Here is a 26,441-nt window from a genome sequence, read left to right as displayed (position 1 = left end):
TTCTAATCACTTGGATTTCCATGTTGTTTAGCATTTCTCTCTTTTCTTCATCCTTTTTATCTGAGTACTTCATAAGTGTTTTTCCAATCTGTTTTTCACTCCACCAAGTAATTTTTTTTCATGATTCAGTCTTGAATTTAATGTTCCCACTGGGCTTTTAATTTCATCACAGTTTCTGCTCATTCCACATTATGCCCTCTTTATAATTAGTTGCTTTCATTTTGTTTTTTCAATATCATTTTGAATCTTTTCAACATTAATCAGTAATTGTCTATGATTTATCATATTCCTAAGGATAGTATTTTGTTTTCCAGTTGAAGTACACTCCTTTCAGAATTTCATGTTTTCTGCGTATAGATTTTTTTTCCATTAATAAGAAGAAATTGATATTTCCTGTGTTCATATATGAACACACAACCAGTGAGACTTCCCTTCATGCACAACCAGAAGTTTGGGATCCTAATTAGAATAAGTTTCATTCCATGTATGTATACTCTGCCAAAATGCACTCCATTGTCATGTATATCTAAATAGCAAATTAAAAAAAAAAAAAAACAGAGGAAGTGGAAGAATCCTACTCTTAGTCTTAGTCTACATTAGATTCATTACTTCTCAGATCTGATAGCTAGTGGGGATGGACAGGGAACTCTTGTGCCCTGGTTCCCTGAGACACCTTTTTATAGCCTGGTGCACCTATCCTCCAGCCCTGCACACTTTGCTGCTAACTGCTCATGTCTTCAGCAAATTATCTGTAATCACTCATCCTTGGAAGAAAAGCTTTGCCCTTGGGAGTTCTCTTTCTTCTCCCCAACCTTTTGGTGTGAACATCAGTGGGAGTATAGTGACCTAGCTACTTTGCCTGAAAGCTAGACAAATGTTGATGTGTAATTTATGCTTCAGTGTTACTCACAGGATGGGGTTGAAGCTGGGGCTTTACCTTAGTTTGTACTCTTGCTGAGCTTTCCACTCTCTTCTGTCCTCCTTGCATTCCTCACATCCCTTTATTGGTTTCTTCTGAGAGCAGTTTTAAGACTGGATCAGTTGTCAGGAAAGGGGTCAACATCTGCTGAGGAAGGAAGCCTGTCAGGCTGGCTCTTTGCTCCCTGTACAGCCATACTCTGAGGAAACTCGCTGGAGCATATACTGTGTCGTGTTTCACTTGCCCTCTTAATTTTGAGATGCGTTACTGGTGATTTGCCATTAGCTTCCTCCTCTTCTATGGAGTGGGGAGTTTAGGAGCAACCATTTAGTGCCCCTGAAGATTGGTTGGTTCCGTCTGTTGTCTTTGTAGTGAAATTTGTTGGCAGTTTCTTACATGGGATGGAATTATTCTACATTTCTGGTCCTTTTGGTGGTTTTCTCCTCTTTTTTAATGCACTGGTTAAATTGGAGCTTGTTCATTAGTATTTACTCACATCCATCTCACTAGTAAATAACCTAAAAGGTTATTTATTTATTTATTTATTTATTTTGTTGATAATTGGAGGGGGAAAGCATGTTTTAAAATGGGCAGTAATGGGTAATATAGGAGTAGAATTAGAGATAATGCTACTGAAAAGGAACATATAATTTATTACTCCAGAAGAAATTATTAGGCTTTATCATAGTTTATAATTTTGATTGTTGTAACCAAATAAAAAGGACTATTTTGTAATGTGCCTTTGAAGGTATTAGCATTTATATTAAAATAAGCTTGGAAAACATTTTTTTTAAAAGCATTTATTCCTGCATTTTGGAAATGTATGTATGAGTAGCCTTGATTTGAACTATAGTATGTGATTAGGGCTAATCAGACAATATATGAGAATGAACAAGAATGAAGAGAATTGGAGAAATGCATGTGTTTTTCCACTTTGAAATTAATAATTTTTAAAAATCATGTATGGGGAAATATAAGCAAAGACATGATATAATTTGTTGTGATTTTTATGACACTATGTGCCTACATACGTATGTGTGTATATTTCAGAATTGCCGATGTATCAGTCCAGTTTCTGGTCTACAGGATAAGCCTGCTTTAACTTATACCTTTTTGTAAATATGAAAATTTATTTCATTCTGTGACATTTTTATTTCCTTGCCACCCAAAATGAACCCTGTGGGGAACTGGATTGTAGATGAGGTAAACTTGTAAATTAATTTGGGAAGAATAAACATTTCCAAAATTTCAAAACTCTTATGCTTACCAGAAATGTTTGTTGTCATTTCTAGTTACATATATTGGTACTGTATTTTTAGGAAGGGAGTGCTTAGCTCACTCATTTTCAATGTTTGTTCCTGAGTGCTTGTTTTCTTAACCAGACTTTTATGGTCTGTATATTTCCCAGTAAGCATTACTGGTTTGCAGGAAGCTATTAATTTGAAAAAGCATTGTTAAAAATTAATTAAATCTTTTTAACTGTACAGAAACAAAAATAGTATAGAGTTCTTTTCCTTTCTGTACCTTTCTCTGAGGTATTACTATCTTTGTAATTAATTGTAGTTAATTGCACTAATTTTAACAGCAATATGCTGTTGATTGTTGGAATTCTTTTTTTTTTTTTTGGGGGGGGGGTTGGGTGTTGGTACCTGGTATTGAACTCAAAGCACTTGACCACTAAGTCACATGCCCAGCCCTATTTTGTATTTTATTTAGAGACAGGGTCTCACTGAGCTGCTCAGCACCTTGCTGCCTCAGCCTCCTGAGCTACTGGGGGATTACAGGCATGTGCCACTGCACCTGGTTTGATCTTCTAATATTTTTGAAAGTAGCATTTTTATCAGCTTTTTCAGTGTATTCTAAGATTTTGGGTCATTTTAGTAGCATTTTATTCTTACTGAGTAATGGATGTCCCAGAAAATTGTATCATTTTAGCAAAATATTGACACTTATTTTCTAGTCATGCATACTATGATTGAATTTTGTAACTGTATTATTAATTTCTTGGAATAATTAATGTATTCTGGATAAAATAATTGTGCCTGTTATTATTTCTTTTCTATCTCATAGAATTTTCTCCAGTGATGTTTTCAGTTTTTGTTGTTCTAGCGCATTTTTGGAGTTTTCTACCTTTTTCAAATAAGCCACATCTGTTTAGTTTCCCGATCTTCTTTTCTCAGTTACTTTTTCTTTCTGTGAAAAGAGTATGTCTTCTTAAACCTCCTATAGAGAGCACAATAGGATCTTATTTTGTGAATTTTTGATTGGATCAGATTTTTTGTGTTCCTTCTTGAATTCCGATAACCCTGCGTTTGGAACAGGTGTACTGGAGTGATGTCTACTCTATTCACCACTCTTTGTAAAAGGATTAGACTCTTCCTAGGAAAGAAACTGATTGCCTGGTAATACTAACACCACATTTTCTCTGATCAATGCTGTGTTTGCATTTCAGAGTACTGGCCAAAACAGGGAGTGAGGCATTCTGCAGATGCCATTTTGATTTATAATGTGATTTCTTTGTTTCCTGTCCCAGCCCTTACAGTGATTGACACTGTTGGAACACCCATTTCTTGTCTTGTGTACTGGTTTCCATCCCCTTGCACCTACCTAAGGCACCATTCCAACATTTCTCACTTTGCTTCCTGTACTTTTCATATATCTTTTTGCTCCTAGAAGATTCTCACTGGCAAATAAATATCTTTCACCTTAAAACAGAACCAACTTGCACTGAAATTCTTCTTCAGTTGGTACCATACTGCTCTGCTTCTCTTGGCTGTTATAGTTTCATCATTAGAGTTGTCTCATTAGGCAACTTCATTTCCTTTTTTCTTTCCTCAAATCCTGTCAGATGAGGTTTTGGTAACATCATTTCACAAATGCTACTCTTGTCTCTGTATCCAGTGACTTTAATATTGCTAAATGGCCCCAAAACCAATTTTAAGTCTTCATAATTGAGCAGCATTTGTTAATGGTTGCTCATCCTGTCCTTGCAAAGCTTTTGTGAATTTGTGTTCAGAGAAGGAGCACTCTGAAGACTTCTATTCTTCTGGCCATTCCGCTGCATCTTTTCCTGCTGGGCCTCTGCATGCTCCTCAGAGCCTGCTCCTCAGATTTCTCTCCATCTAAATTTACTGAGTAGCTTCTCCTCTAGCTCATGTCTTTAAATACTTTTATACTCTGGCTATTTTAAGTTTGTATCTTTAGTATATTCCTTTTACCTGAGTGTCTAAGTACTAGCCTTCACTGTCCAGTTGCCCATGTTTCCACGTGAGTGTAAGAAGCATCTCAAACTTAAAATATTTAAGATTGAGTACCCAAATTCATCACCTTTTGAAATTTGTTCCACCTGCAGTTTTCCATGTACTAGGAATTGCTAAATATCATCCTGCTCAGAATCTTTGCCTTTTCCCTTGACTCCTCTATTTCTCGAATCTAAAATCTTACCCAGTGAAATCTCTAAGCTGTCGTATGAATCCAAAATGTTCATCCTTTCCACTGATCCAAGCCACCATAGGTCTTGTCTTTGCAGGAAATTCCTGAATGATTTTCCACTTCTTTTGCCCTTTAAGAGATGCCAAAGATCTCCATCCATGGTCCTCTCTCCCCATCTCCAAAAATGCTGCTTGTCCATCCTTCTCTCTATGCAGGTCTCCAGTTGTGTCTGTTTTCTTAATGCATTTTTGGTCTGTTTCCTCCCATGACTGCATTGCAGTATTCCCTGGGGCAGGAATACATGCGCAGTCGTTTGTTCTTTCATTATCGTGACTGGCACAATGAGCACATGATAAATACTCTAAACTAGTGAATGATAATTGTTTAGAAACTTTTTTGAGTCGAGTTGCTAATTTGAAGAAATGGCTATTTATTTAAAGAAAGAAATCTGACTAAATTATGAATCACATGAGAGGGTATGTAGTGAAAACTCAGTCTCCTATGCCTTGGCCTCCTTTCATTGTTTTATTCTAAATGTACTTTGTATGTATATACAAACAATGTCTCTCTTCCACTTACAAATTTGTACACTGACTTTTTTATATGTGATTATTTAAGCTGTTGCTTTAGAGATTATAATTGTATGTGATATACATCCATGTGTATTTACATCAATAATGACAAAAATGATCATTATCATTATGCACACATACACATAACGTAAATAGCAATATATACAATGGTGTGCACACTGTTTATGTTCCTGTGTATACCTGCATATATCACTCCTTCAGTCTTTTTCCTGGCTGATGATTGAGTTTCAATTCAGTACTTGACTGTAAATTTTTTTCCTTTCTAGTGCCCACTGTTGATGTCTTTCAGATTTCCACAAAAGAGCGATTTGGATTGGGACATCAGTTAAAAAAGTAAGTCTGCAAAAGGAAAATGAAAAAGAATTTCTATTCAAGAGAACTGAATTCTCATGTTGCTCATTTTCAGTGTTTTACTAAGATGTTTTTGAAATGAATGCCTTAATAGAGGAAATCATCCTGATGCCAAGTGCTGCTTCCATCATTGTTAGCATAGCTCTCTTTTGGTCTGGTCCAGGGTCTTTCTGTTTGCCTGCCCAGATCCACTGTGTACCTTTCCGCACCCTGCAGTTTATTACCAGGAAGTCTGGCCCCTGTGGACACAGGGTCTGGTGTCTTTAACCTCACCAACAGAGGGAACAAGAGCCTACGATGGGAATGTTTGCTGCCCTGGTTTCTTCCTCAGTCACCTCGAGCTGACTAGTCTTTCATCATCAGCTTCCTGTTTGGCTCCAGGATGCGGTGTTTGCATGACTGTCCATTACCAGGTTCTACGGTGGTTTCCACTGCCACCTCCTTGGGACCTGGAGTGGTAACAGAAAAGCAGCCTCTGGCCCTGAGACTATACAGTCCTTTCCTGTACCTGCACCTGTGAAACATTCCTTTTTGAAAGTAAGCTCTTTATTTCCCATTTGGATCTTGACTAATACAGTGACAGTCATGTTTTATAAATGATTTTGGTTCTTCAGAAATAGAATATGTATGTAGTTATAGACATTCTTCAATATGTCTTTATTAGTACACATTCACTCCCATTTATTTAGTCACTAGGATTTTTTTCACACTCTGGTATTTTTAGTAGATCTGAAGTGGAAATAAATGGCAGTAGGTTTTGAGCACCCGGAAAAGATGAGTGAAACTCTTATGTGTGACCTCATAAAATCTCATGGAGGCTTACTGATAGTTTTTTCATTGTTCAACTCTAATCTGTTTTTGTTTTCTGATTTTTATGTCTAGTTTTAAAATTAAAACGCAAACAAACAAACAAAGACTCTGATAGAACCAAAAACAAGGGTAGCAGAAAAAAGTGATGTCTTTGAGCAGAATAATAGTGGTAAATTACAGACACAGAGCTGACTTTCAGCTCTTCCTAAAATCGAATGATTATTGGTATGAGCTAGGCAGAGGCCTGGGGGCCTGTCAGCCTGTGCTTCTGCTTATTATGGTTTTTCCTGAAGATAATAATGATGCTGTCTGCATGCTCCCCTTTGTTGACCTTCCACACAGGGAAAATGTGGTTTCTTTCTCAAACAGTCTTGATCAGCCAACCTTTATTAGGAGGACATGAAATTACCTGTGCTGACCTCAGGGCATTTTTACTGTATTTATTAACTTTCAATTTTTAAAAAGTTGACAGATAACACTGTGCTTATTTATAACACAATATTTTGAAGTAAAAAATACACATTGTGATGGTTAAATCTGTCTCACAAATGCATTTACATTTTTCTAGAATGATTTTTAATTAACTTAACATTTGTAAACATGAAAATTACATGTTAATGGAGTACGTGTGATGTTTTGATACATGTATACATTATATGTTTAAATCACATTAAAGTATCTCTCTGAAACATTTATCATTTCTTAATGGCAAAACATTGAAAATCCTTTCTTGTAAACTTTTGAAATATGTAGTACATAACTGTTGTTTCTAGTGACCCTGTCACACACCAGAACTTCTTATTCTAACCTAATTCTGACTTAGAGCTGTTGACCACCCCTACTCATCCCCTCTCCCCAGCCTCTGCTCTCTATCATCTGCTCTCAACATCTCTTGAGAGAGCAACAGTTTCAGAGTCCACCTGTGAATGAAATCACATGGTTCTTGTCTTTCTGTGCCTGCCTTATTTCACTTCATATAATAATCTCCGATTTTATGCATGATGTTTCCATGGATATGATTTCATTATTTTTTTAAATGACAGACTAGTTTTCCTTTGTCTATATGGATCACATTTAAAGGAGGGAGGACTCCTGTCAGTCCACATTGAGTTTAGATATGTACAATGTAGAATTAGATAACAAATCCTTAATGTTTAGAACTCTTCATTTCTGAAACTAATGTCAATTTACAATGTATGTTCAGCACATTATATTATGCAATATGCTCTTCTAAGGACCCCCAGGAGACATCCTCAGTTTCCTGTTTTAGGATTAGGTATGATTTTTCAGTGCCATTGGTTTTGTTGAATCAGTTGGATTTTTTTTCCGGCATCGATTCCAAGTTTCACATGTCTTGGAGAGTTCATGAAGCCTGCCCACACAGGGAGCGCACCACCATGCTTTGGCAGTTTCTTACTCTTTCTGTGATTTTTCTCGTCACCAAATTCCCTTCCTTTGTTTTATGCTATCCTATTTTATGTGCTTTTCTTTAATGTGCTTTTCTAACACAAATGAACTTTACTTTTCGTTAAAAGTAAAATGGGGTTAAGAATTATAAAAGTCCAGAGGTCCAGGAATAAATGACTTTCACCCCTTCATGACTTCGGAGTACATCAGATGGGCTCAGGAAAAAAATATTGTGGATATAATCCACTGTTCCTAGTAGAATACGTACCATGTTTTTTTTAATATTCCTATCCAAATGGTTGTTTGCTAAAGTTGCTTTTTTTTCATCCACTAATCTTAAGTATGTTGAAACTTTGTTATTATAAAGTAGAATATTTTTCATGATCCTTGATAAAGTTTAGTCTGACACATGTTTAAGTTTCCTTAACTGGATTTGGTTGTGATCCTTAGGGTCCCTTTTAGTCTTAAATTACATAATTTAAAAAAAAATGTCATCTCATTTTCACAATACTTAATAGGAATATTAAAAGGCTATTTTCCCAGAAACATAAAAGAAGAAATATAAGTTTAGAATCTAGTCTATTTGTTATTGTCTAGTTTGTTGTCAGTGAGTAAGAAACACTTGTTGGACATTTCTGTGATCCTTTGTTTTGATGTATTTCTGGCAGCAGGGCAGAGTCTTAACAGTAACACCGGCAAGTGCTAAGGGGTGCTTATTATGTATGTCATCCACTGTCCCAAATCTTTACTTATATTAAGTCACAAGTCTGTACAACAGGTAGTGTTACCGTTACATTCCTAGAGGATGACACTGAGGTCAAAGAGGTTAAGCAATTTGTTTAAGGTCACAAAGTGAGAAAAGTGGAAGAGCCAGAATTTGACTCCACATCGATTCTATTAATCAACATGGTAATCTGCTGCTTACATAAACCTAGATCTCCCTTCGAGATGAGGAATATATGTTTGATACTAGTTGAATAATGGGAGAATGTGATGTCATTAAAACAGCTTAAAAGAAAAAATACATTTGTTTTCATTGTTGGTCTAAAATAGAATCAGCAATGGATCTCCTAGAGTTTCTTTCTTTCTTTTTTTTTTGGTATCATTGAAGGCTGAGCATATCAGAGACAGTGAAAATGATCTTGAACTTTGCATGACTATGTTGAGTCTACACTGATCAAAGTTAACTCGTGTTTATGAGGGGAAAATATTGCAGATCCTATTTTGCCTCAAATCTGTACAGTATAAAATCAGAGAAATTTTTCATATATAGTGTCTCATATTTATAACACAAAAGTAATTTTCAATTTAAGTGCAAATCAGGGCAAAACACTCAAAATTTAAATTCATGCTATTAATTCAATTTGATGACTGTTGCCTTACTGAAGTTCACCACTTCCATTTGAGGGTAGTACTAACTGCTCTTGAACACCAGTCTTTTGACAGCAACATGATGTTGTCCAACATGATGTTGTCCAAGTGTACTCACTTTTCTGTCTTTAAGTGACCCTGGGACCTTGTTCCCAAAGCTAGCCATGACATTGTCTACTGGTCACCTGATTCAGATGTATGGTTTACCTTGAAATGATTTTTCTCTTTTATCATCAGCATGTGGCAATTGTAGAAATTCTTGGTGCCGGCACATTAGTAAACCCAGACTCAAGTGTGAATACTTACATCTTTTATCAAGTGTGGATACTTAAATCTTTTAGTGGTTCTCTATGTGAGAAGATGGTCATTACACCAAATGGGTTTGTAGATACTCTTCCTGTTACCACTGTTGTTAAATGACTTCTGAGAAATAGTTAATTTCTGTTACATCCCAGAAAAACTAGTAATCTGAATATGAGAGCTTAAAAGTTCTTATTTTAGGTTTTGAAGTCACCCTTCATAATGCTAACATAACGTGAAACTCAGAGAATTTTAGCCATTTTATCCTGTTTTTTTCCTCTTGATTTAACCAGATTAGGAACACTTCCTCACATTCTTAGGGAATGGTGTATAAGAAGAGGAATTATTTTATAGGAGGAAAAGAATCTACATCTGCTTGGTCCAGAGAATATTGTCACTGGAGAGTTCTTGTTCATTACAGGGGGAAATGATTCTAATAATGCTATTACATTTAAATCCTGCTGAAATTTTGGGTGAAAAAACTTGAAGTGTAAAATAAAATTTCCGTTTTTCCTGAATTCTAAATGCAAATTTACTGTGGATTTGGAATTAAGTCATCATTCATTGCAGCTTTACTCTTTTTCTCAACACTTATACTACTCAAAGGACACAGAATAATTCTGTATATGTTTTCATTTACATGAAGAAAATTTTAAAAAATTAAGTAAAAGAAACTGGCTTTACTTAATCAGATTTTTTTTTTTTTTTTTTTGCCACTTAAGCTAAAGTTGCTGATCCTTAAGACTGTTCTCATTCTTTTTATTCCTCCATCAACTCATCAGTCATTTGGATTGTTAAATCATAGCAATAGTATAATTTAATTATTTTAATATTGAGTAATTATTGTCAATTATTATGGTATAGTCATAGTATCATTTTGGTAGTTTGCTATATAATGCATTTCTATATATGAAAAATCTTGTATGATTCTAAATTAGCACCCATTGATTACTGAATGCTTTTCCTTTGATAAGTGTCTTCTCAGCATAATAACTATAGAATATTAGCTTTAATTACCTCAGAACTGTGATAACAGACTTACCTTTTGATTGACAGAATCATGCAGACATTTGTTACTCAGCAGTGGAAACAAAGCAAAGAAAAGTCCAATTGCTTGCATAGTAAAAAACTGTCAGAGAAGAAAGTGAAGTCTCCCCTGCATTTATTTTCTACCTTGCGCAGGTTGGTAACAGGCACTTTTGTTGTTGCCTTGCTAGAGGATGAGTTTGTGATAGACTGTTGTCATTCAGTTTATATTCTTTGTATAATCTTAGCATCTGTTTATTTTCTTTATGAGTTCAAGGAAATGTTTTAAGTTACACCTATTTCATAAAAAGCATAGATGTTCATGTGTATGTTGAGTTTTTATTTCCTATCAATTAAGTTTAAATTATTTCCTAATTGTGTAGCTCCCTATCAGAATTTTCCCTACTGGGCTCTGCAGTAGGTAGGATGGAGAAAAATTGTAGGATCTTCTTTAGCTTTTGAGGAAAAATGTGATTTAATTCCTGTGATCACCCTGCAGGTATCCTTGATGTGAGTTTTAAACAGGTAGGTTATAGCTAAATGAGGGGGTAAGAGCACCACAGGTGGGTGCAGTTTAAGCATGGCAAGTTTTCTCCATGGCCCTTTGAACCCATGAGTCTCCCTGTATTGATTGTTGTTTCATTTCAAAGGTCGCCAAGTTATCCTCCCCCTGGTTGTGGCAAAAGCAAATCCAAACTGAAATCAGAGCAAGATGGAATCTCCAAAACACACAAGCTGCTGCGGAGGACTTGTTCCAGCACAGTCAAGGCTGACGACGTGTGCGCCGCAAAGTCGCACCGGACCTTTGGTCGCTCGCTGTCCAGCGACCCTAGGGCTGAGCAGGCGATGACAACAATTAAATCACACAAACTCTTGAACCGTCCCTGCACTGCAGCTGTGAAGCAGGAGGACTGCCTCACTCTAAAGTCCCATAAATTATTGACTCGATCATGTTCTGGAGACCCTCGATGTGAGCACAACACCAACTTGAAGCCCCATAAACTGTTAAGCAGGTCTTACTCCAGCAATCTCCGAATGGAAGAGCTGTATGGACTGAAAAACCACAAATTGCTCAGCAAGTCTTACTCCAGTGCCCCCAAGTCATCCAAAACTGAGCTTTTCAAGGAACCTAATGCAGAGGGCAGGAGGCTCTCTCTTACCTCAGGGCTTATTGGTATCTTAACACCATCTTCATCTTCATCTTCCCAGCCTGCTGTGCGTAAATATTTTCATCTTTAGTTCTTAACTGTTACGTAAGGGCCAGTGGAATTTTTTTTTTCCTCCATAAGCTCTGGTGGAGGGAAGAACTGAGATTGGTGGATTTTATTTTAAAATTTTGCTATTTTCTTTGATATTTGAATGTTGTCCTTGCACGCCAGACATTTACAGCTGGCACCTGAATAGTTGGTTTTAATTCTGGGAAAAGTAATGTAGTTACTGATTTTAGGTCCATTCCTAATTTCTTCCATACTAATGAATGGCTACTAAAAGTGGTAGGAAGTTAATTGAATTCCTAAAGCCTAAGGAAAGCATATGATTCGAGTGCTTTATTAAGTATGTTTATCTAATCTCTGCTTTTTTCCACATGGAGGATCATATTTGTCTTATAACTAGATTAAGAATAATCCCCTTCCAGTTAAGAAGGGGAATTTTGCTCGTGACGGTTGTCACTGGTAGAGAGAAGCAACTTTGACAAGTATACCCCAGAGCCTCCCTTGAAGATGATCTTAGTGTTCACGTTATATTAAAACTGTTTTGGTCCTCCTGGAGCCAGGAGATGACTATCGTAATAACTTAAGTTCTTTGGGCGATTCTTTAAACAAAATTTATTTCTAGAATGAAGACCATTTAAGCTCATTTCAGATAAAGAAATAGACTATATTGTTTACATTTTCAAAATACTTGATAAAAACTTTTGTTTGCTTTTTCTAGATAATGTTTACATATATGTTGGGGGTGCATGTTTAGCTTTGACCAATAATATGAATACATCCAGCCATAAAAGAAGTTGATAAAAATAGATACTGCTTTCAGAAAGTTATTCTTCTATAGACTTTTATTTCTAAAATCAAACTGTAAATTATGCTGTAAGTTACATTTGCTTTATGAAAATCTATGTATGTTGATAATTTCCTGTGAACATCCTAAAAACCCATTTCTATTCAAAGATAAGTTTTAAGGACCTCGAGAAAGTGATGTTAAATAATTACATAGCTAAATGTTTCCCATGGCAGTTTTTCCAAGAAAGATAATTTCAGATATTCTATGAAAGAAAATGTCTAAATGTTCTGTTCTTCTATATAGCTGTGTATAATATATAGTTTAGTGATGTGCCACATTCAATAGCTGTCTAATGCTTCCTTAGAGGAATAATTGTATCTAATCGTAAAATAAGATTGAAACGTTCTTATTAGGAGGTATGAGCTTTTGCTGCTAATAGAGGCAATGTTTTTTTGTCATCATGCAAACATGCCAATAACACTTAGAAGATTAGAAATTGATACTGCTATTATTTAGGTTAGGTAAAGATTGCAGTAGCAATGGCAGAAAGGGTATTATAATAGAACAAAGAAATTGTAAAATCTTGATAACATAATCAGTGACAATATTTCATGTGATCTTCTAAAGATCACTTCTATATTAAAAAGAAAGTTAAAAGGGTATAATCATAAAACATTAAATGCTATAATTCATACATTTTCCCAATTAAAAAATTACTTGGTTCTTTTACTTTTTTATTTTTATTTTTTTTAATAGCCAAATGGTGCAAAATGCATTCCAATACGAGACCGTGGCTTCCTAGTGCAGGTATGAGTCAAGACTACCAGTTGTGGAAGTATTTTAGTCCTTACTGGGCTTTCAAAATATTTATGAGCACCACTGAATTATTTCTTTCTATTGTTTTATTCAGACAATTGAGTTTGCTGAGCAGCGGATCCCTGTATTGAATGAGTACTGTGTGGTTTGTGATGAGCCACATGTGTTTCAAAATGGCCCCATGCTTAGGGTAAGTTCTTGTTGGTAGAGTGTCAGTGTTGACTTAGAACATAAATGAAAAGTGTTGAAATGTAAAAATAAAACAGGAATGCAGCTTAAATATTAGTTAACACACTAAAGGGTATAATTTACAGAAATGATTTAGTATTTCTGAAGGAGTCTGTGAAAGAGCAAGTAGTTTGGTATTGGGAAAATGTTTCTCATTTGTCTTTTATCTGTCTATCCATTTATACCTATATCTATCCTGATGTTAAGTGTCATATATTGTAGACTTTTAGAAATACTGTTTGTAAGGTTAAGGATACTTAAATAGTGTTTATTAAAAACTCCACAATTTAAGGTACATACTGTACAGTGGAGACTGTATGCTCTGTGTTGGTTGGAAGAGGTACACTGTAGCATTAGGAGAATCAGAAGAATGATTTCCAAAAATTGCCAACTTGACACATTTGGGATATTACCAAGGAGATGTGGCAGTAATAATCACTGTACATATGTGCATTTTGGGGGAGAATTATTCAGTTTAAAAATTTTCCAGTTTTTTCTATTAAATATATGGTAGCATATTTATGTGAATAGAGTTTTTTAATATTCTCTTATCTTTTTAAAAAATATTTTTAGTTGTAGATGGACATGGTACATTTATTTATTTATTATGTGGTGCTGAGGATCGAGTCCTGTGCTTTCACACGTGCTAGGCAAGCACTCTACCAGTGAGCTACAACCCTAACCCTCTTATTATCTTCTTGACATCAGTGGAGTTCTTGTAGTATTATATGCTTGATTCTTGATCTTGAAAATTTGTCATTTCTGTGTTTGTCAGATGGTTTTCCATCACTACAAGAAAATATCTGAAATAATCAAATTATACAGAGAAAAAGTTTATTTTGACTGAGCTTTGGATGTTTCAATTGACTTTGTGGTTTTGGGCCTGAGCTGGGCAACCCATCATACCAATAGCATATGGTGAAACAAAACTACTCACTTCATTGCCAGGAAGCAGAAGAGAGAGAGCAGTGGTTTGGGTCCCTCAGTCTCCTTCAAGGGCACACTTCAGTGACCTAAGGACTTCTACTTGGCCCCACCTCTGAAAGATTCAGCCATCTCTTAAAAGCACCTCCCTTGGGACCACTCGGTTAATATACAATCCTTCAGGAAAAGTCAACATCTAAATCATAACTATCTCTTTATTTTTCAAGCTAGAAACTTACTGATTTTATGTACCTTTTATAAAGTGGGCTCTGTGTTTCCTCTATTTTTCTCTATAGTTTCTCTCTTTTGATTTCATTTTTTTTCTCTGCAGTCTTACAAAAGTAAGAGTATGATAATTTCATGTTATTATTGCTGAGGTGTCTGTTTCTGTCTTGGGTGCTTTTGATATTTCTTTCATATTCTTTGGGGGGGCCCTCTTGTTAGGAGCAGATGTTTATAAATGTTACATGTTCTTTTTGTTTCTAGGCTTTTCTCGTGTCTTTTGTTCCTGAATTTTTGTTTTAAAATGTTTTGTCTTACATCAGTGTAACCTCTGTAACTTTTCATTGGTTATTATTTACATGGAATATCTTTTTCCATGCTTTAAAAAAAAATATTTGTGTCTTTGAACCAAAAGTCTTTGTTTGATACCAAATGGTTGGATCCTGTTCTTTTATGTATTTTGCTAATCTCTGTATTTAAATGAAATAATTAATAAGGAAAGATTTCTTCCATTTTTCTATTCATTTTCTGGGTCAGTTATATTCATTTTATTTTATTTTATTTTTTCTTCATTATTGCCCTTTTTATATACTAAACAGATATTTCTCTAGTGTATCATTTTAATTCCTTACAGGTAACTTTCTGATTTATTTCTATAATAATTGTTCTAGGAATTATGATTAACATTTTAATTTTTAAAAATCCAGTTTGGATTATCACCTAGATTTTAATAATATATAAAAACCTCATACCAAAATAGCTTCAGTCTCCCTCCCTTACACTATTATGGATAAAGAGAAAAATTACATTTTTATATTGTGGGTTCATCAACACAGGTTATACTCATTGCTTTATGCAGTTCCCTTTAATCTAGATAGGAAAATTCAAAATGTTAAAAAATAAAAACGCTGTGCAGTCCTTTCTATGTACCTATGTGGTTACTTTACCTCCTGCTCTTTATTTCCTTCTGTGTACTGTCCAGGTTCTTTTTTATTTCCTACTGAAAAACTCCATTTGTTTCCTGTGGGAAGTTGGCTTCCAGTGATGCACTCTTTGTTTTGATCTGAGGGAATTTTAATTTCTCATTCATTGTTTGAAAGATAGTTATGCTGAACATAGGATGCTTGGTTGATAGGTTTTCTGGGCTGGGGGCAGATTTGAAGCTCTCCTCTCTATCGCACTTTGAATTTCCTATTCCACTGCCTTCTGGTGATTACACAACTCCTCCTTTCTGTAATGAGTTGCTTCTCTCACTACTTTTAGGATCTGTTGTTTGTCTTTTGTTTTGAGCATTTTGATTAGGACGTACATCTCTTCAATCTCATCATATTTGGGATTCATTGGGTTTCTTGGCAGTACAGATTAACATTTTTCATTAATTTGAGGTTGGGTTTTTTTTTTTTTTCAACACCATTGATTTTTTTTCAATATCTGTCTTCAGATATTCTTTCTGCATCTTTTCTTGCCTCTTTCCTTCTGGGACTTCTAAATCTGTAATTTTGTATATGATGATGTCCATTAGGTCTCTTAAGACTTCATTCACTTTTCTTAATGATTTTTTTATTGTTGTTACTTTATGACTCAGCTGACCTACCTTCAAGTACTTGATCCTTCTTTCTGCCTCCTTAAGTCTGCTCTTAACTCAGTGATTTTCCCCCTTCTTCATTTTTGTTACTGTGCTTTCCAGCTGAAGAATTTCTGGTTCATTTTCGTGAATTTTGTGTGTTGGTTCTTTGTTGGGATATTGTCTTTCCTTTTTTTTTTTTTTTTCTTCTAAATTAATTAATTCATTTATTTTTTGGTTTCCTTTAGCTTTTCAATCATTTCATAAGTAGCTAACGTAAAACGTTTAGCATAGTAAGTTCAGTATCTATGCTTTTTCTGTTACCCTTTCTCTTGATTACCTTTTCCCTATATGTTTCTTATTTCTTTGTATACCTCATTATTTTTTATTGGAAACTGGACTTTTTGAATATGATAATGCAGTCACTTGGGAATCAGATTTCTGCTGTCCTTAGGATTTATTTTGTTGTAGTTCCTTGTTTGATTTTTTTTTCCCCCAAATTATTTATGTGCAGTCTCCATTCATGGTCTTGTTTGATCCTTCAGGTTTGGTTCATTTAGTGGTCAGCTAATCATCGAAGCACATGAAAACCCCCTTCCAGTTGCTGCCAAGGGACTCTGTGGGTAATGTCAGGGTATGCCTTCAGTACTAGCCAGGCAGTTTACAGTGACCCCAGCCTGTACTTCCTGTTTATACAGAACCTTCAGGTCAGCCAGTCGGAAAATTCTAAGCCTCCCTAGGCCTTTCTTAAACATGCACATGGCCCTCTAGATTCACAGGAATATGTGTAATTTTTCATAGTCCTTAGGAACATTTCTCTCCCTAGCCTCTCTCCCTAGCCTCTCTCCTTGAGCTTTTTGGTTAGTTCGTTGTTTGCCTGTTATTATTTGTTAACTTCAGACAGCAGTGACTAAAATTGTGACTGCAAATGTTTTCAATCCCTACCCTGGGTATTAGATTTAATACTGGGTAGATTCCAAGTCAGGCAGAAATAAAGACAATTATTTTGGGCTTGTCTTCACAAGCCACCACAGAACAGTAATAGCAGTTCTTTCTGAATGAGCTCTGCCCTGCTTTCTCTAGTATTAAGAATGTAGGCTATAATTTTTAAGACTACTACCAAAGTGAAAAATGGGAGATGGAACTATGGCATGCTTAAACAACAAATTTTATACCTCTTACCAGGATTCAGCCATTTTTCTTTAATAGTGCTTGTTGGGTGACTGCAAGCTTTTAGTTAATTTCCAGAATGTGAGAAAAGTTGATTCATATTTTTTTTCCCACTATTTATAAGGTTTTTATTGAGGAGTGAACACTTGGGTTTCTTACTCAGCCATTTTTGCTGACATCAACCTTCATTTCGAACTTTTAAATAAGCAGTGTATTATAACATGTGCATAGTAAAGTTCAGCTTTATATTTTGAGAAACAATAAAATGTGGGTAAATATTAAGGTAATTATTAAACAATACCTAGTATGGTTAGCTGAGGAAAGGCAGTTATTGGGTGCTATGTACTAGGTACTGCATGCAGATATATTTTGCATATTGCTTCCTTACTTGATTTTCACAAAACTCTTTTGGTTTAGGTATATTTGCTCCCTTGTTGCCTATAAGATTAAGATTCACTAAGATTGACAGAGGTTAGGTAATTTGTTAAACACTGTCCAGGTAGTGTAGGCAGAAGTTGGACTTCCAACCAGAAACTTCTGATTTCAAAGCTCTGCATCTTAGACACTTATTGAAGGCTTGATAAGTAGAAAGGACAATGCTAGATTCATTGTTACACTTTTTAAGAGAAGTCTTTTTTTTTTCTCTTAAGCACATGTTTGAAAGACAAGTCACAAAGCCTATAGATAGCAATAACTTTATTAGAAATTATTTTGTATGGTCAAGTATTACATTTTAAAATCATGTATAATCAGCCTCTTTATTAATATGATTATCTGTCAAATTTTGTGATACAGTTGTTTTGTCTTAAGAAAAGCATATGTGCAGTACACATGCTTTATTTTCCCCTCTGCTAGGGATGGAGCCCAGCATGCCAAGCAAGTGCTCTTTCCCTGAGCTACACCCCAGCCCACCCCACCCCACCCCAGACCTGTATGCAATTTTTGGTTTTGTTTTGTTTTTGTTGTTGTTGTTGGTGGTGGTGGTGGTAGTCAGCATTTCTTTCAGAGGTATAATGTTATTCTGAAATCCAAATTAACTAAAAATAACTAATTTAAAAAAAATAATTGTGCCATTTGTTTCTGCTCTTTGATTTTTGGAACGTGTAACAGTGATGAAATTGGGACACATCCTCTGGTCATCAAAGCCTACCCCACCTGGGAGCAGCACTTTGAGTTTTGTTAGTGTCCATGTGTTCATCTTGATCTACTGGTTGGTCCATGGTCATGCATTTTCCACTGCAAAAGATCATAGTAGTGTTATCAGTAGCAAATGCTCTGAGTGATTATGTGCTCTAAGAGTTTTACATGAATTGTCAAATCCTCATAAAAACCCTATGAGGTAGGTATTATTACCACCCACACTTCACAAATGAGGAAAACAGAAATTCTTTTCAGTGTTATTTTGCCAGTAAGACAGAATTTTAACACTGGCAGAATGGCACCAGCCTGGGGTTCTTGCTCTTCACGTGTGGGCTTGAACTGACAGTGTTTTGTCCTGCTACATACTGCACACATTGTTGGGAGTTTGCTCTGTGTGATTTAGTGACTGGCATCCTTCATAAAGCAAGTGGTAAAATTGTTATAGTTTGTATTAATATGCTGTATTCTGAATTTTGTTTGACTTTATGTCTGTGTCAATGAAGTAGGCTGGCTTCTTGTAGAAGTAATGTATTTTTGTGAGCAAGAGAGAAGACATTTTGTAAATAAATATGAGATAGCTACTCACCAGATGGTTTAATGCCTTTATGACGCAGACTGGTATCTAAGAAAATCAAAAAACTTAACTTTGATGTTCTTATTAGTAAGATAAGTGACTTGAAGTTGGATTAGGAAATGAAATTCAGAGAAACTTATGTTCAGAGAGAGAGTGAAACAGAAAGATCTGTTTCTTGCTTCTGTTAAACAGATGCTTTACCTAAGTTGGTTGGGCACGCTCATTTTTTTCTTCTATTTCTCTTTAGTATTTGCATTGCAATATATTTTGCTGAAATTTAAGAGTAATATTGAAAATCTTTAATTCACCCTTTTTTTTAGGATATTAACCAGTGAACTGATTCATTGACTATTTATTCAGCTCGCTTGATACATTAGTAGCTGTAACAAATTCCCAAAATGGTAAATTGGTGATTACATAGATTAGATAAAATGTGGTTTTCTCTACAATTTTATTCTAATAATTTTCTCACTGGTTAGATCATTCTTTTTCCAAATTGACTCTTTTTCATATTTTTTTTCTTTTCTCCACATCTCACTTTCCTTAAAACTCATGAACACCCACCCTCCCCCCAATCCCCAATGCCCCTAAAGTCTTAAGATACTTAAGTCCAAGAGGGCTGGGGATGTAGCTCAGTTGGTAGAGTGCTTGCATTGCAAGCACAAGGCCCGGGTTCAATCCTGGGCACCACAGAAATACTCCAGTCATCTCTTCATCGTTACCAAACTCATAGATATCACTGATAGCACACTTTGTGTAACACTTCCATCACCATTAAGAGAATTGTTCAGAGTCCTGGATTTTCAAACTGGCTGTGCAGTTGGATTATTCAGAAAACCAAAGGAGTAGTTCTGTAGAGGGTTTATACAGCAAACCCCTTTAGAAAGGGTTTGAAAATGTTTATTGTGTCTTCAAGTGTTTTGAAAAGAAAAGAAAAATTAGTGCCCCAAGGTCTCTAAATTCCTAGCATCCTTGCCTTTTTGTTACACTCACTTTGAGAACACCCCTGTCTTGGATTAGTGACCTTATATCTCTTCTTTGTCTTATGTGCTTTCACCTCCTGCACGTAAGCATTTGTACCATGCTTGATAAAAACAATGTGGTTGTGTGAATTGATGGCCCTGCAGAGTTGGACCTCTGTCGCTGATAACGTGGTCCTCATTCATGTGTCCCTGGTTAACAGACTTCCCCATTTTCCACATCAACATATGAAACAATAATTATGATGTCATTCTCTTTTCTTGCCATGTGGAAAAGTCCTGGGCTACTTGTTCTGAGTGGTTTGATCTAGTCCAGTGGTTCTCAATATGTTTGAATGTGTCTGTCACTTACTTGAGCAGAATGGCAATCCTGCTGAAGCAAAGTCATCTGAGAAACCTGACAATCCATGTTTTTGTGTATCTTCCTTGCTGTGGCCTTTAGACTGGTCTTTATAATTAAGACTTTTATTTTCTAAATGAAATTAATAACACTCAGTTATAATTTGGTCACAGTTTGAGACATGCCCATAAAAAACCTGGAGAAACTGGGCATGGAGGGTAAACCAGAGTATTCCCATTTCATCTTGTAAGAATGAACTAGGTAGAGCTTGTATTTAGGTCTCACTTTAGTATTTGAAGAGTGAATGAAAAAGTGCATCATACTAACACCCTCTGGAAACTCCCCTCCAATATGGAACTTCCAATTTCAGGTTCTGAAACACAAACAAAACAAAATAATAATCATTTCCAGAAACTTTTAGTTAAAAAACATGACTTTTAAAAATACCCTATCGAGTTGGGTTGACATTGATTTTAATGCTCAAACAGTATCTTTGTTGTATAAGACAAATAGGAACTCTGTTCAGGTCTCTGCCTTCCTGAGGTCTGCCTTGGTCCCTGTGGTGTTTCTGTCTCTCCAGTGGACATTACTTTTCTTTGAAGTACATTATGCCGCATTTTTATTTTTGTATCCACAGTTTTTTTTTTTTTTTAATCAAAACTCGTCAATCTATTGTTACAATCTTTCTTACAAGAAACAAAAATCAATGTCCAGTTCATGAAGGTTGGTGTGGTGGTTAGATGGGAGTCATTTCATGGCAGGAAAATGCTAGTCCACAATATAAGTACTTACGTTTCACTAAGGAAAAAAAAAGAAAAAAAATTCAAAGCATTGACTAGTGTACTAAAAATACAGAGAATTAAAGGATTATAGGTTTGGGTTCTTAAAATTTTAATATAATTCTCATTTTTTAAACACTAGTTTTAAGTGAGGAATTTATATTTAAATCGATTTTTGTTTTTTGTAAGAAAGATTGTAGCAATAAATTGAGAGGTTTTGATAAAAAAACTGGATGCAAAAATAAAAGGCTGCATAATGTACTTCAAAGAAAAGTATTCTTTTATGAAATATTTACCTTTGTATACGCATTGAGTTAAAGCCGCGGCAGAGACAGCTTGTCTAGTTTCTTATATTGTTAACACTTAAACAGCTCTCCATTCCTCAAGGAGATTTCATACATACCTTATCTCACTTGGTCCTCTTATCGACTCAGGCAGCTAGATGTTATTTTTCTTCTCACTTTACAGTTAGGGAATCAGATAAACACATGTGCTCCAAGTGCAACAGGCTCCACTTCTATGTGTTTTACATATTGAACTTGCACAGAATACTTTGTTTGGACAAAAAGATGCAGAAATGTTTGAAAACCATTCTTGATGGTTTATCTCTATTTGTAAATATGTAGCTAAATTCTGTAGATTTGCTTTCTCTTCAGGGGTAAGAGGATAATTTGAATTCTCTGATAACACAGCTTTTTAAAAGTACAGTTAGGTTCTAAAATATTCTTTAGGGCTTAAGAAACTGAAACATTTTTTATTGCATTTAAATTTCTCTGATTAAAAAACGTATTCTTCTTAGCTGAAACCTTTCAAAATAATTTATATTTTAGGGACACATGTAAAGTTACCTGTGCTTTTAAATGGTACATAATGAATATTGTGTAGTAAATATGTTTATGTTGATAATGGAGAACTTGCCATGGTTTTATAGTCTAAGTTATATGGATTGTTTTAAGACAATTTAATAATACATTAATGGCAAACTGTATTTTACAAATTCAAACTAGTAGATATATGGTAAAGTAAAAAATAAATTAGTAAATTTATTGGTTATATTCAGGCATACGTAAATTTGTATGAAAGTATGGTAATAAAATTCATCATTACACTTACCTGCTAACAGTTACTTAGTGATGGTGTGGTTTTGAATAAGTGCTAGAGTTTTCTGTGTAGATAATGTCATAGCTCAGCTTGTGAAGGTTGGTGTGGTGGTTAGATGGGAATCGTTTCATGGCAAGAGAGTGCTAGTCCAAAATGTAAGTACTTATATTTCACTAAGGAAAAATGATTCGATTTCTCATCCTTGAACAGAATGCCCCTTCTGTGAGCAGACACCTAGTCTTGATCACTTAGTGTTATTTGAGAATTTTTTTTGAGTGTGCCATCTTGTGTTGACATTTTGAATTCTCAAATAAAATGTGAATAAATAAGAAGGGATTGTTACTATACAAAAGTAAATAAATATGGAAATGTTTCCTTGAAAATTGAAGTAATTTGCATCTTACATTTTGAATGTTCCTTGAACTTTCTCATAAGAACAAACAAAACATAATAGAATTTTTTTTTTTTTTTTTAATAATCTCAGGCACATTTACTTATTATGGCATTGGTGTGGTATATAAATTAGTGACAACCTTATTATATTTGTAGTTGACTATTTTGAAAAGGAGGAGGGCTGGGGATATAGCTCAGTTGGTAGAGTGCTTCCCTTGCAAGCACAAGGCCCTGGGTTCATTCCCAAGCACTGCCAAAAAAGAAGGAAAGATAAATTTATTTACATAAGAATGTAATGTATATTCTAACCTGTCAGCAGGTTTTTTAACATGCCTGATTTTTGCCTAATCGCCCCTTTTCAACTTACAGTAGCAGGATATTCTAAGAAGTGAATCTTACATGTTTGGGTCTGGGAAGGAATGCTACTTTCAAACAAATCATACAAAAAGGGAAAGGAGTGTCCATAATGTGATAATGTCATCATTTCATTATAAGAGTGCAGGTTCATTACTTAAAATAATGGGCCGCTTGGCAAGTTCATGTGATTTGGAGCTGTAGAGGTTAGAATAAAGAGGTCTCTCAGGGGATTAAACAGTGCAGACAAAGCATTTTAGAAAAGCCTGAGAAGTATAGAATAGGGAGGTCTTGGGTGAAATTGCTAAAAATCATTGGAGACCAAGGCAGAATATTCTTGAATAGCCAGCATTGGCAATAATGTGTTGTGACAGAGATATGCAAAACTGTGTCTATCATAATTTCCCCCATGTCCTTGAAATTTTTTTTTGTGTTGAACTTTTCAAAATTAACCTTTAAATCTACTTTAATGATATTTTATATTTCTGTAAAAATATAATTTGGTACTATAGTTTCTGTTGTTATATTTCCTGGAATGTGTGTGCATGATTATATGCACATATAATATCTCACATGTGTACATATTTACACACATATTTTGATGATCACAAAGTATAGTTGATTGTCCATTGTTCAAAAGAAACTAATCATTACTTTGGTCACTAAATAAGCATTACCTTGTTACTCATTTTTGGGATTAATGAATTTTAGTCATAAAAACAGTGATGCATTGTTTGACAGAAGTGTGATTCAAAATGAAGAACCTTCCCTGTCACCATTCCCTCCTCATTGAATTTTGGGTAGCTGGTACATGAATAAGTTCCAGAGCCTTTGTGATTTTCAAGGTTCTTATTTTACTGGAAACTTTTGTTTGTTCATATTTTTGTTTTATTCAGACATCAGTATAGCATTTGAGGGTATAGTCAATATTCAGGAAATATTTGCTGCTGTTACTTTCGATCACACCATGCACTTTGCCTCAGGAAGTGAACAAAAGAAACAGTCTAATGTCCTTGGGAGAAATTGAGATTGTAACATGCACACAGATGTGTGCCCACAAAACAGAAGATTCAGCTACACATTGAAGTTAAGGAAAAAGTGGAATGAAAAAGCCCTGTTGTATGCATATCCAGATATATATGGAATGTGTATAGCTTTTGTCTGGAGACCTTTTTCAGATTAATTTCCTCCCACAGTTCTGATATTTCTGAAATGGAACCAGACTGCACTTTTAAGACTGACAAGGGAAGGAATATATCAATTCCTTTTTCCTCTAACATTCTCTTCAGGGGAGAGTGAACCAGAAATGTTTGTGATCATTCAGCCTTTCTGTCCATAAAGCCACACATATGGGCTCATTCTCTACAGACAAGATGTTCAGAGTGGTGCAATACTTCCCCACTGGCTAAGCAAAAGACCAGCCGTCCTCTAAAAGCAGCGAGCACAGAAGCAGTGGCACTAACACATGCCTTTTGTCTGCTGTGGAGAGGCACCATGGATTGCATCCTGTTAGGCTTCATCAGCTACCTAATGCAATGTAACCAGGGAGATAAGATAAATCAAAGAGATGACACTATATTAGATTTGAAAGATGAGAGCTTTTCCAAAGTAATTGCAGAGTGTATATTTCAGTGCTGTTGACTTCAGGAGGTTATTGAAGTCCAAAGTCTTTGCAGCAAAACCAATCCTTCAAGAGCTGAGTAGCAAGTAAGCAGAGTCATGCTTATTTCTTCCGAACAAATTTGCTAGGAAAAAGTGAGTTCTCCGTATATCTGTCTTGTAGAACTTTTGTGTATAACCTCGTTTTTATTTTATCATCTTAACCTTAGTATTTACTTTTTCTAAAAATGCATTTCTTGTGCCAAATGTATATTTTCAAGAGATAGGAATTTTTCTTTTTAACATATTTTCATGTATTACTAAATTGTTTCAAATGAAAGTGCCCGCAACTAACTGAAATGGATAATTTCTTACCATATTTGCAACTCTTTATTAGTAAAGGACTCTATTAAATTATTAACTAAGTTTAAGAATCTATTTTTTTTTTAAACAAAATAGTATGGATTCTTTTTTTAACATTGTTTATTATGTAGACAGTCATCAATTTAATTTTAAATTTGAGAAATGGAAAGTACTGTAATTGATTCCCATTTCTTTTGTAGCCTACTGTGTGTGAACGAGAGCTGTGTGTCTTTGCTTTTCAAACCCTGGGAGTAATGAATGAAGCTGCTGATGAAATAGCAACTGGAGCTCAGGTACTAACTGATACTAATTATTCCTTATTTTGATTCAAAAATTTGTGCTAGTCCACTAGTTACTTTCACTCTGTAACTCTTTGTGGGAAATTTTCAAGAGCTTCTTGTTAGAGGCAGACTGGCACTTGATATTTTTTAGATATAGACTAAATTTTCTGTTTTCATTTTGTGTGTTTTGTCATTTTGCAGTTGGCAAGGGGAGAGATTAATTTTTTTTAAGAATTAATTTAATTCTCACACAGTGAAATTGAGATACTGAAATGGTAATACATGCTTTATATAAACATGTTTGTAAAGTTATACCACCATAAACTGGAAATCAGTTTATTTTTAAAACTGAAGTTCAAAAATAATGGGAAGAATATAAAATAAAAGAGTAGTCCATTTTAGAGAAGAATATAGGAGATAAGAAGAAAAATATAAAAACAAAGAAAGAGCTTGGAATCAAGAAGCATGCTGTTTCTAGAAAGGAAAAAATAAATGATAAGGATGCCAAAAAATATTACTTCATGCAATTCCATGAAAATTTTAATTGTTGTTTCTCATGTAGAGTGTAACTAAATTACTAATTCATGTATGAAAAAAATTTTTAAACATTAAAAATGAATAAATGTTAATTAAGAGATGCCAACTTTTCAAAAGCAGAGTGCTATAAAATTTAAACAAAATACAGTATTGGCAAAGAAAAGGATGTCAGATTATCCCAAAACCCAGTCATTATAAATACATCTAATATATTGTTAAAAGAGGAATCACATCTTCTTTTGCTTTCAATGCTGATGACTTCAGGAGGTTATTTAGTAAGTGAAGTAGGAACAATGAGCCTGCAATATTGGAGAAAAATCTGTTTAGCTCTTTCGTACTCTGTTTATGAAAACAAATACCAAGTACCTTAAAGAGTAGTTTGAAAAAATGATACGCAGACTAGAGGAGAGTAAAATGGAGTGCGCCCAACTGAAATGGTTCACCAGGCTTGTGCATTTATGCTGTCATTGGAAATCCTAAGGAGAAATGCCATTCTTCACATTATGTGCTTCCCTGAAGAAATGATGAACATTAAGAATGAAGTAACCAGGCATGGTGGTGTATACCTGAAATCCCAGCTACTCTGGGGAGGATGAGGCAAGAGGATCTCGAGTTCAAAGTCAGCCTCAGCAACTTAGTGAGGCTCTAAACAATTCAGCAAGACCCTGTCTCTAAATAAAAAATTAAAAAGAGCTGGAGATGTGGTTCAGTGGTTAAGCACCCCTGGGTTCAATTCCTGAACCCCCATCCCCCCAAGAAAGTATGAAAAGCTCTTTACTTCCACAAACATAATTATATAAAAGCTGAACATTTTTAGAGAAGAAAAACACAAGGGCCATAACAGATAAACAGAAAATGAACATGAA

General features: G+C 35.0%; 1 protein-coding gene across 3 annotated transcripts in view; it reads left to right on the top strand.

Annotated features, from left to right (window-relative positions):
- Nucleotides 1-26,441, top strand: part of PARP8 (poly(ADP-ribose) polymerase family member 8) — a 171,178-nt gene that overhangs the window by 119,891 nt on the left and 24,846 nt on the right. For 2 of the 3 annotated variants that reach the window (XM_079145908.1, XM_079145906.1), the window contains exons 11-16: nt 5,211-5,277; nt 10,240-10,365; nt 10,860-11,424; nt 12,967-13,017; nt 13,121-13,216; nt 24,958-25,050. In XM_079145908.1, coding sequence (XP_079002034.1) covers nt 5,211-5,277; nt 10,240-10,365; nt 10,860-11,424; nt 12,967-13,017; nt 13,121-13,216; nt 24,958-25,050 — 998 coding nt within the window. The remainder of the gene's footprint in view (nt 1-5,210; nt 5,278-10,239; nt 10,366-10,859; nt 11,425-12,966; nt 13,018-13,120; nt 13,217-24,957; nt 25,051-26,441) is intronic. The other variant, XM_079145907.1, reaches the window with a different exon arrangement.

This window comes from Sciurus vulgaris (genome assembly GCF_902686455.1).
Source record: "Sciurus vulgaris genome assembly, chromosome: 6".
Taxonomy (NCBI): domain Eukaryota; kingdom Metazoa; phylum Chordata; class Mammalia; order Rodentia; family Sciuridae; genus Sciurus; species Sciurus vulgaris.
Note: the sequence above shows the minus strand (reverse complement) of the source record. Positions and strands in the feature narration are given on the sequence as shown.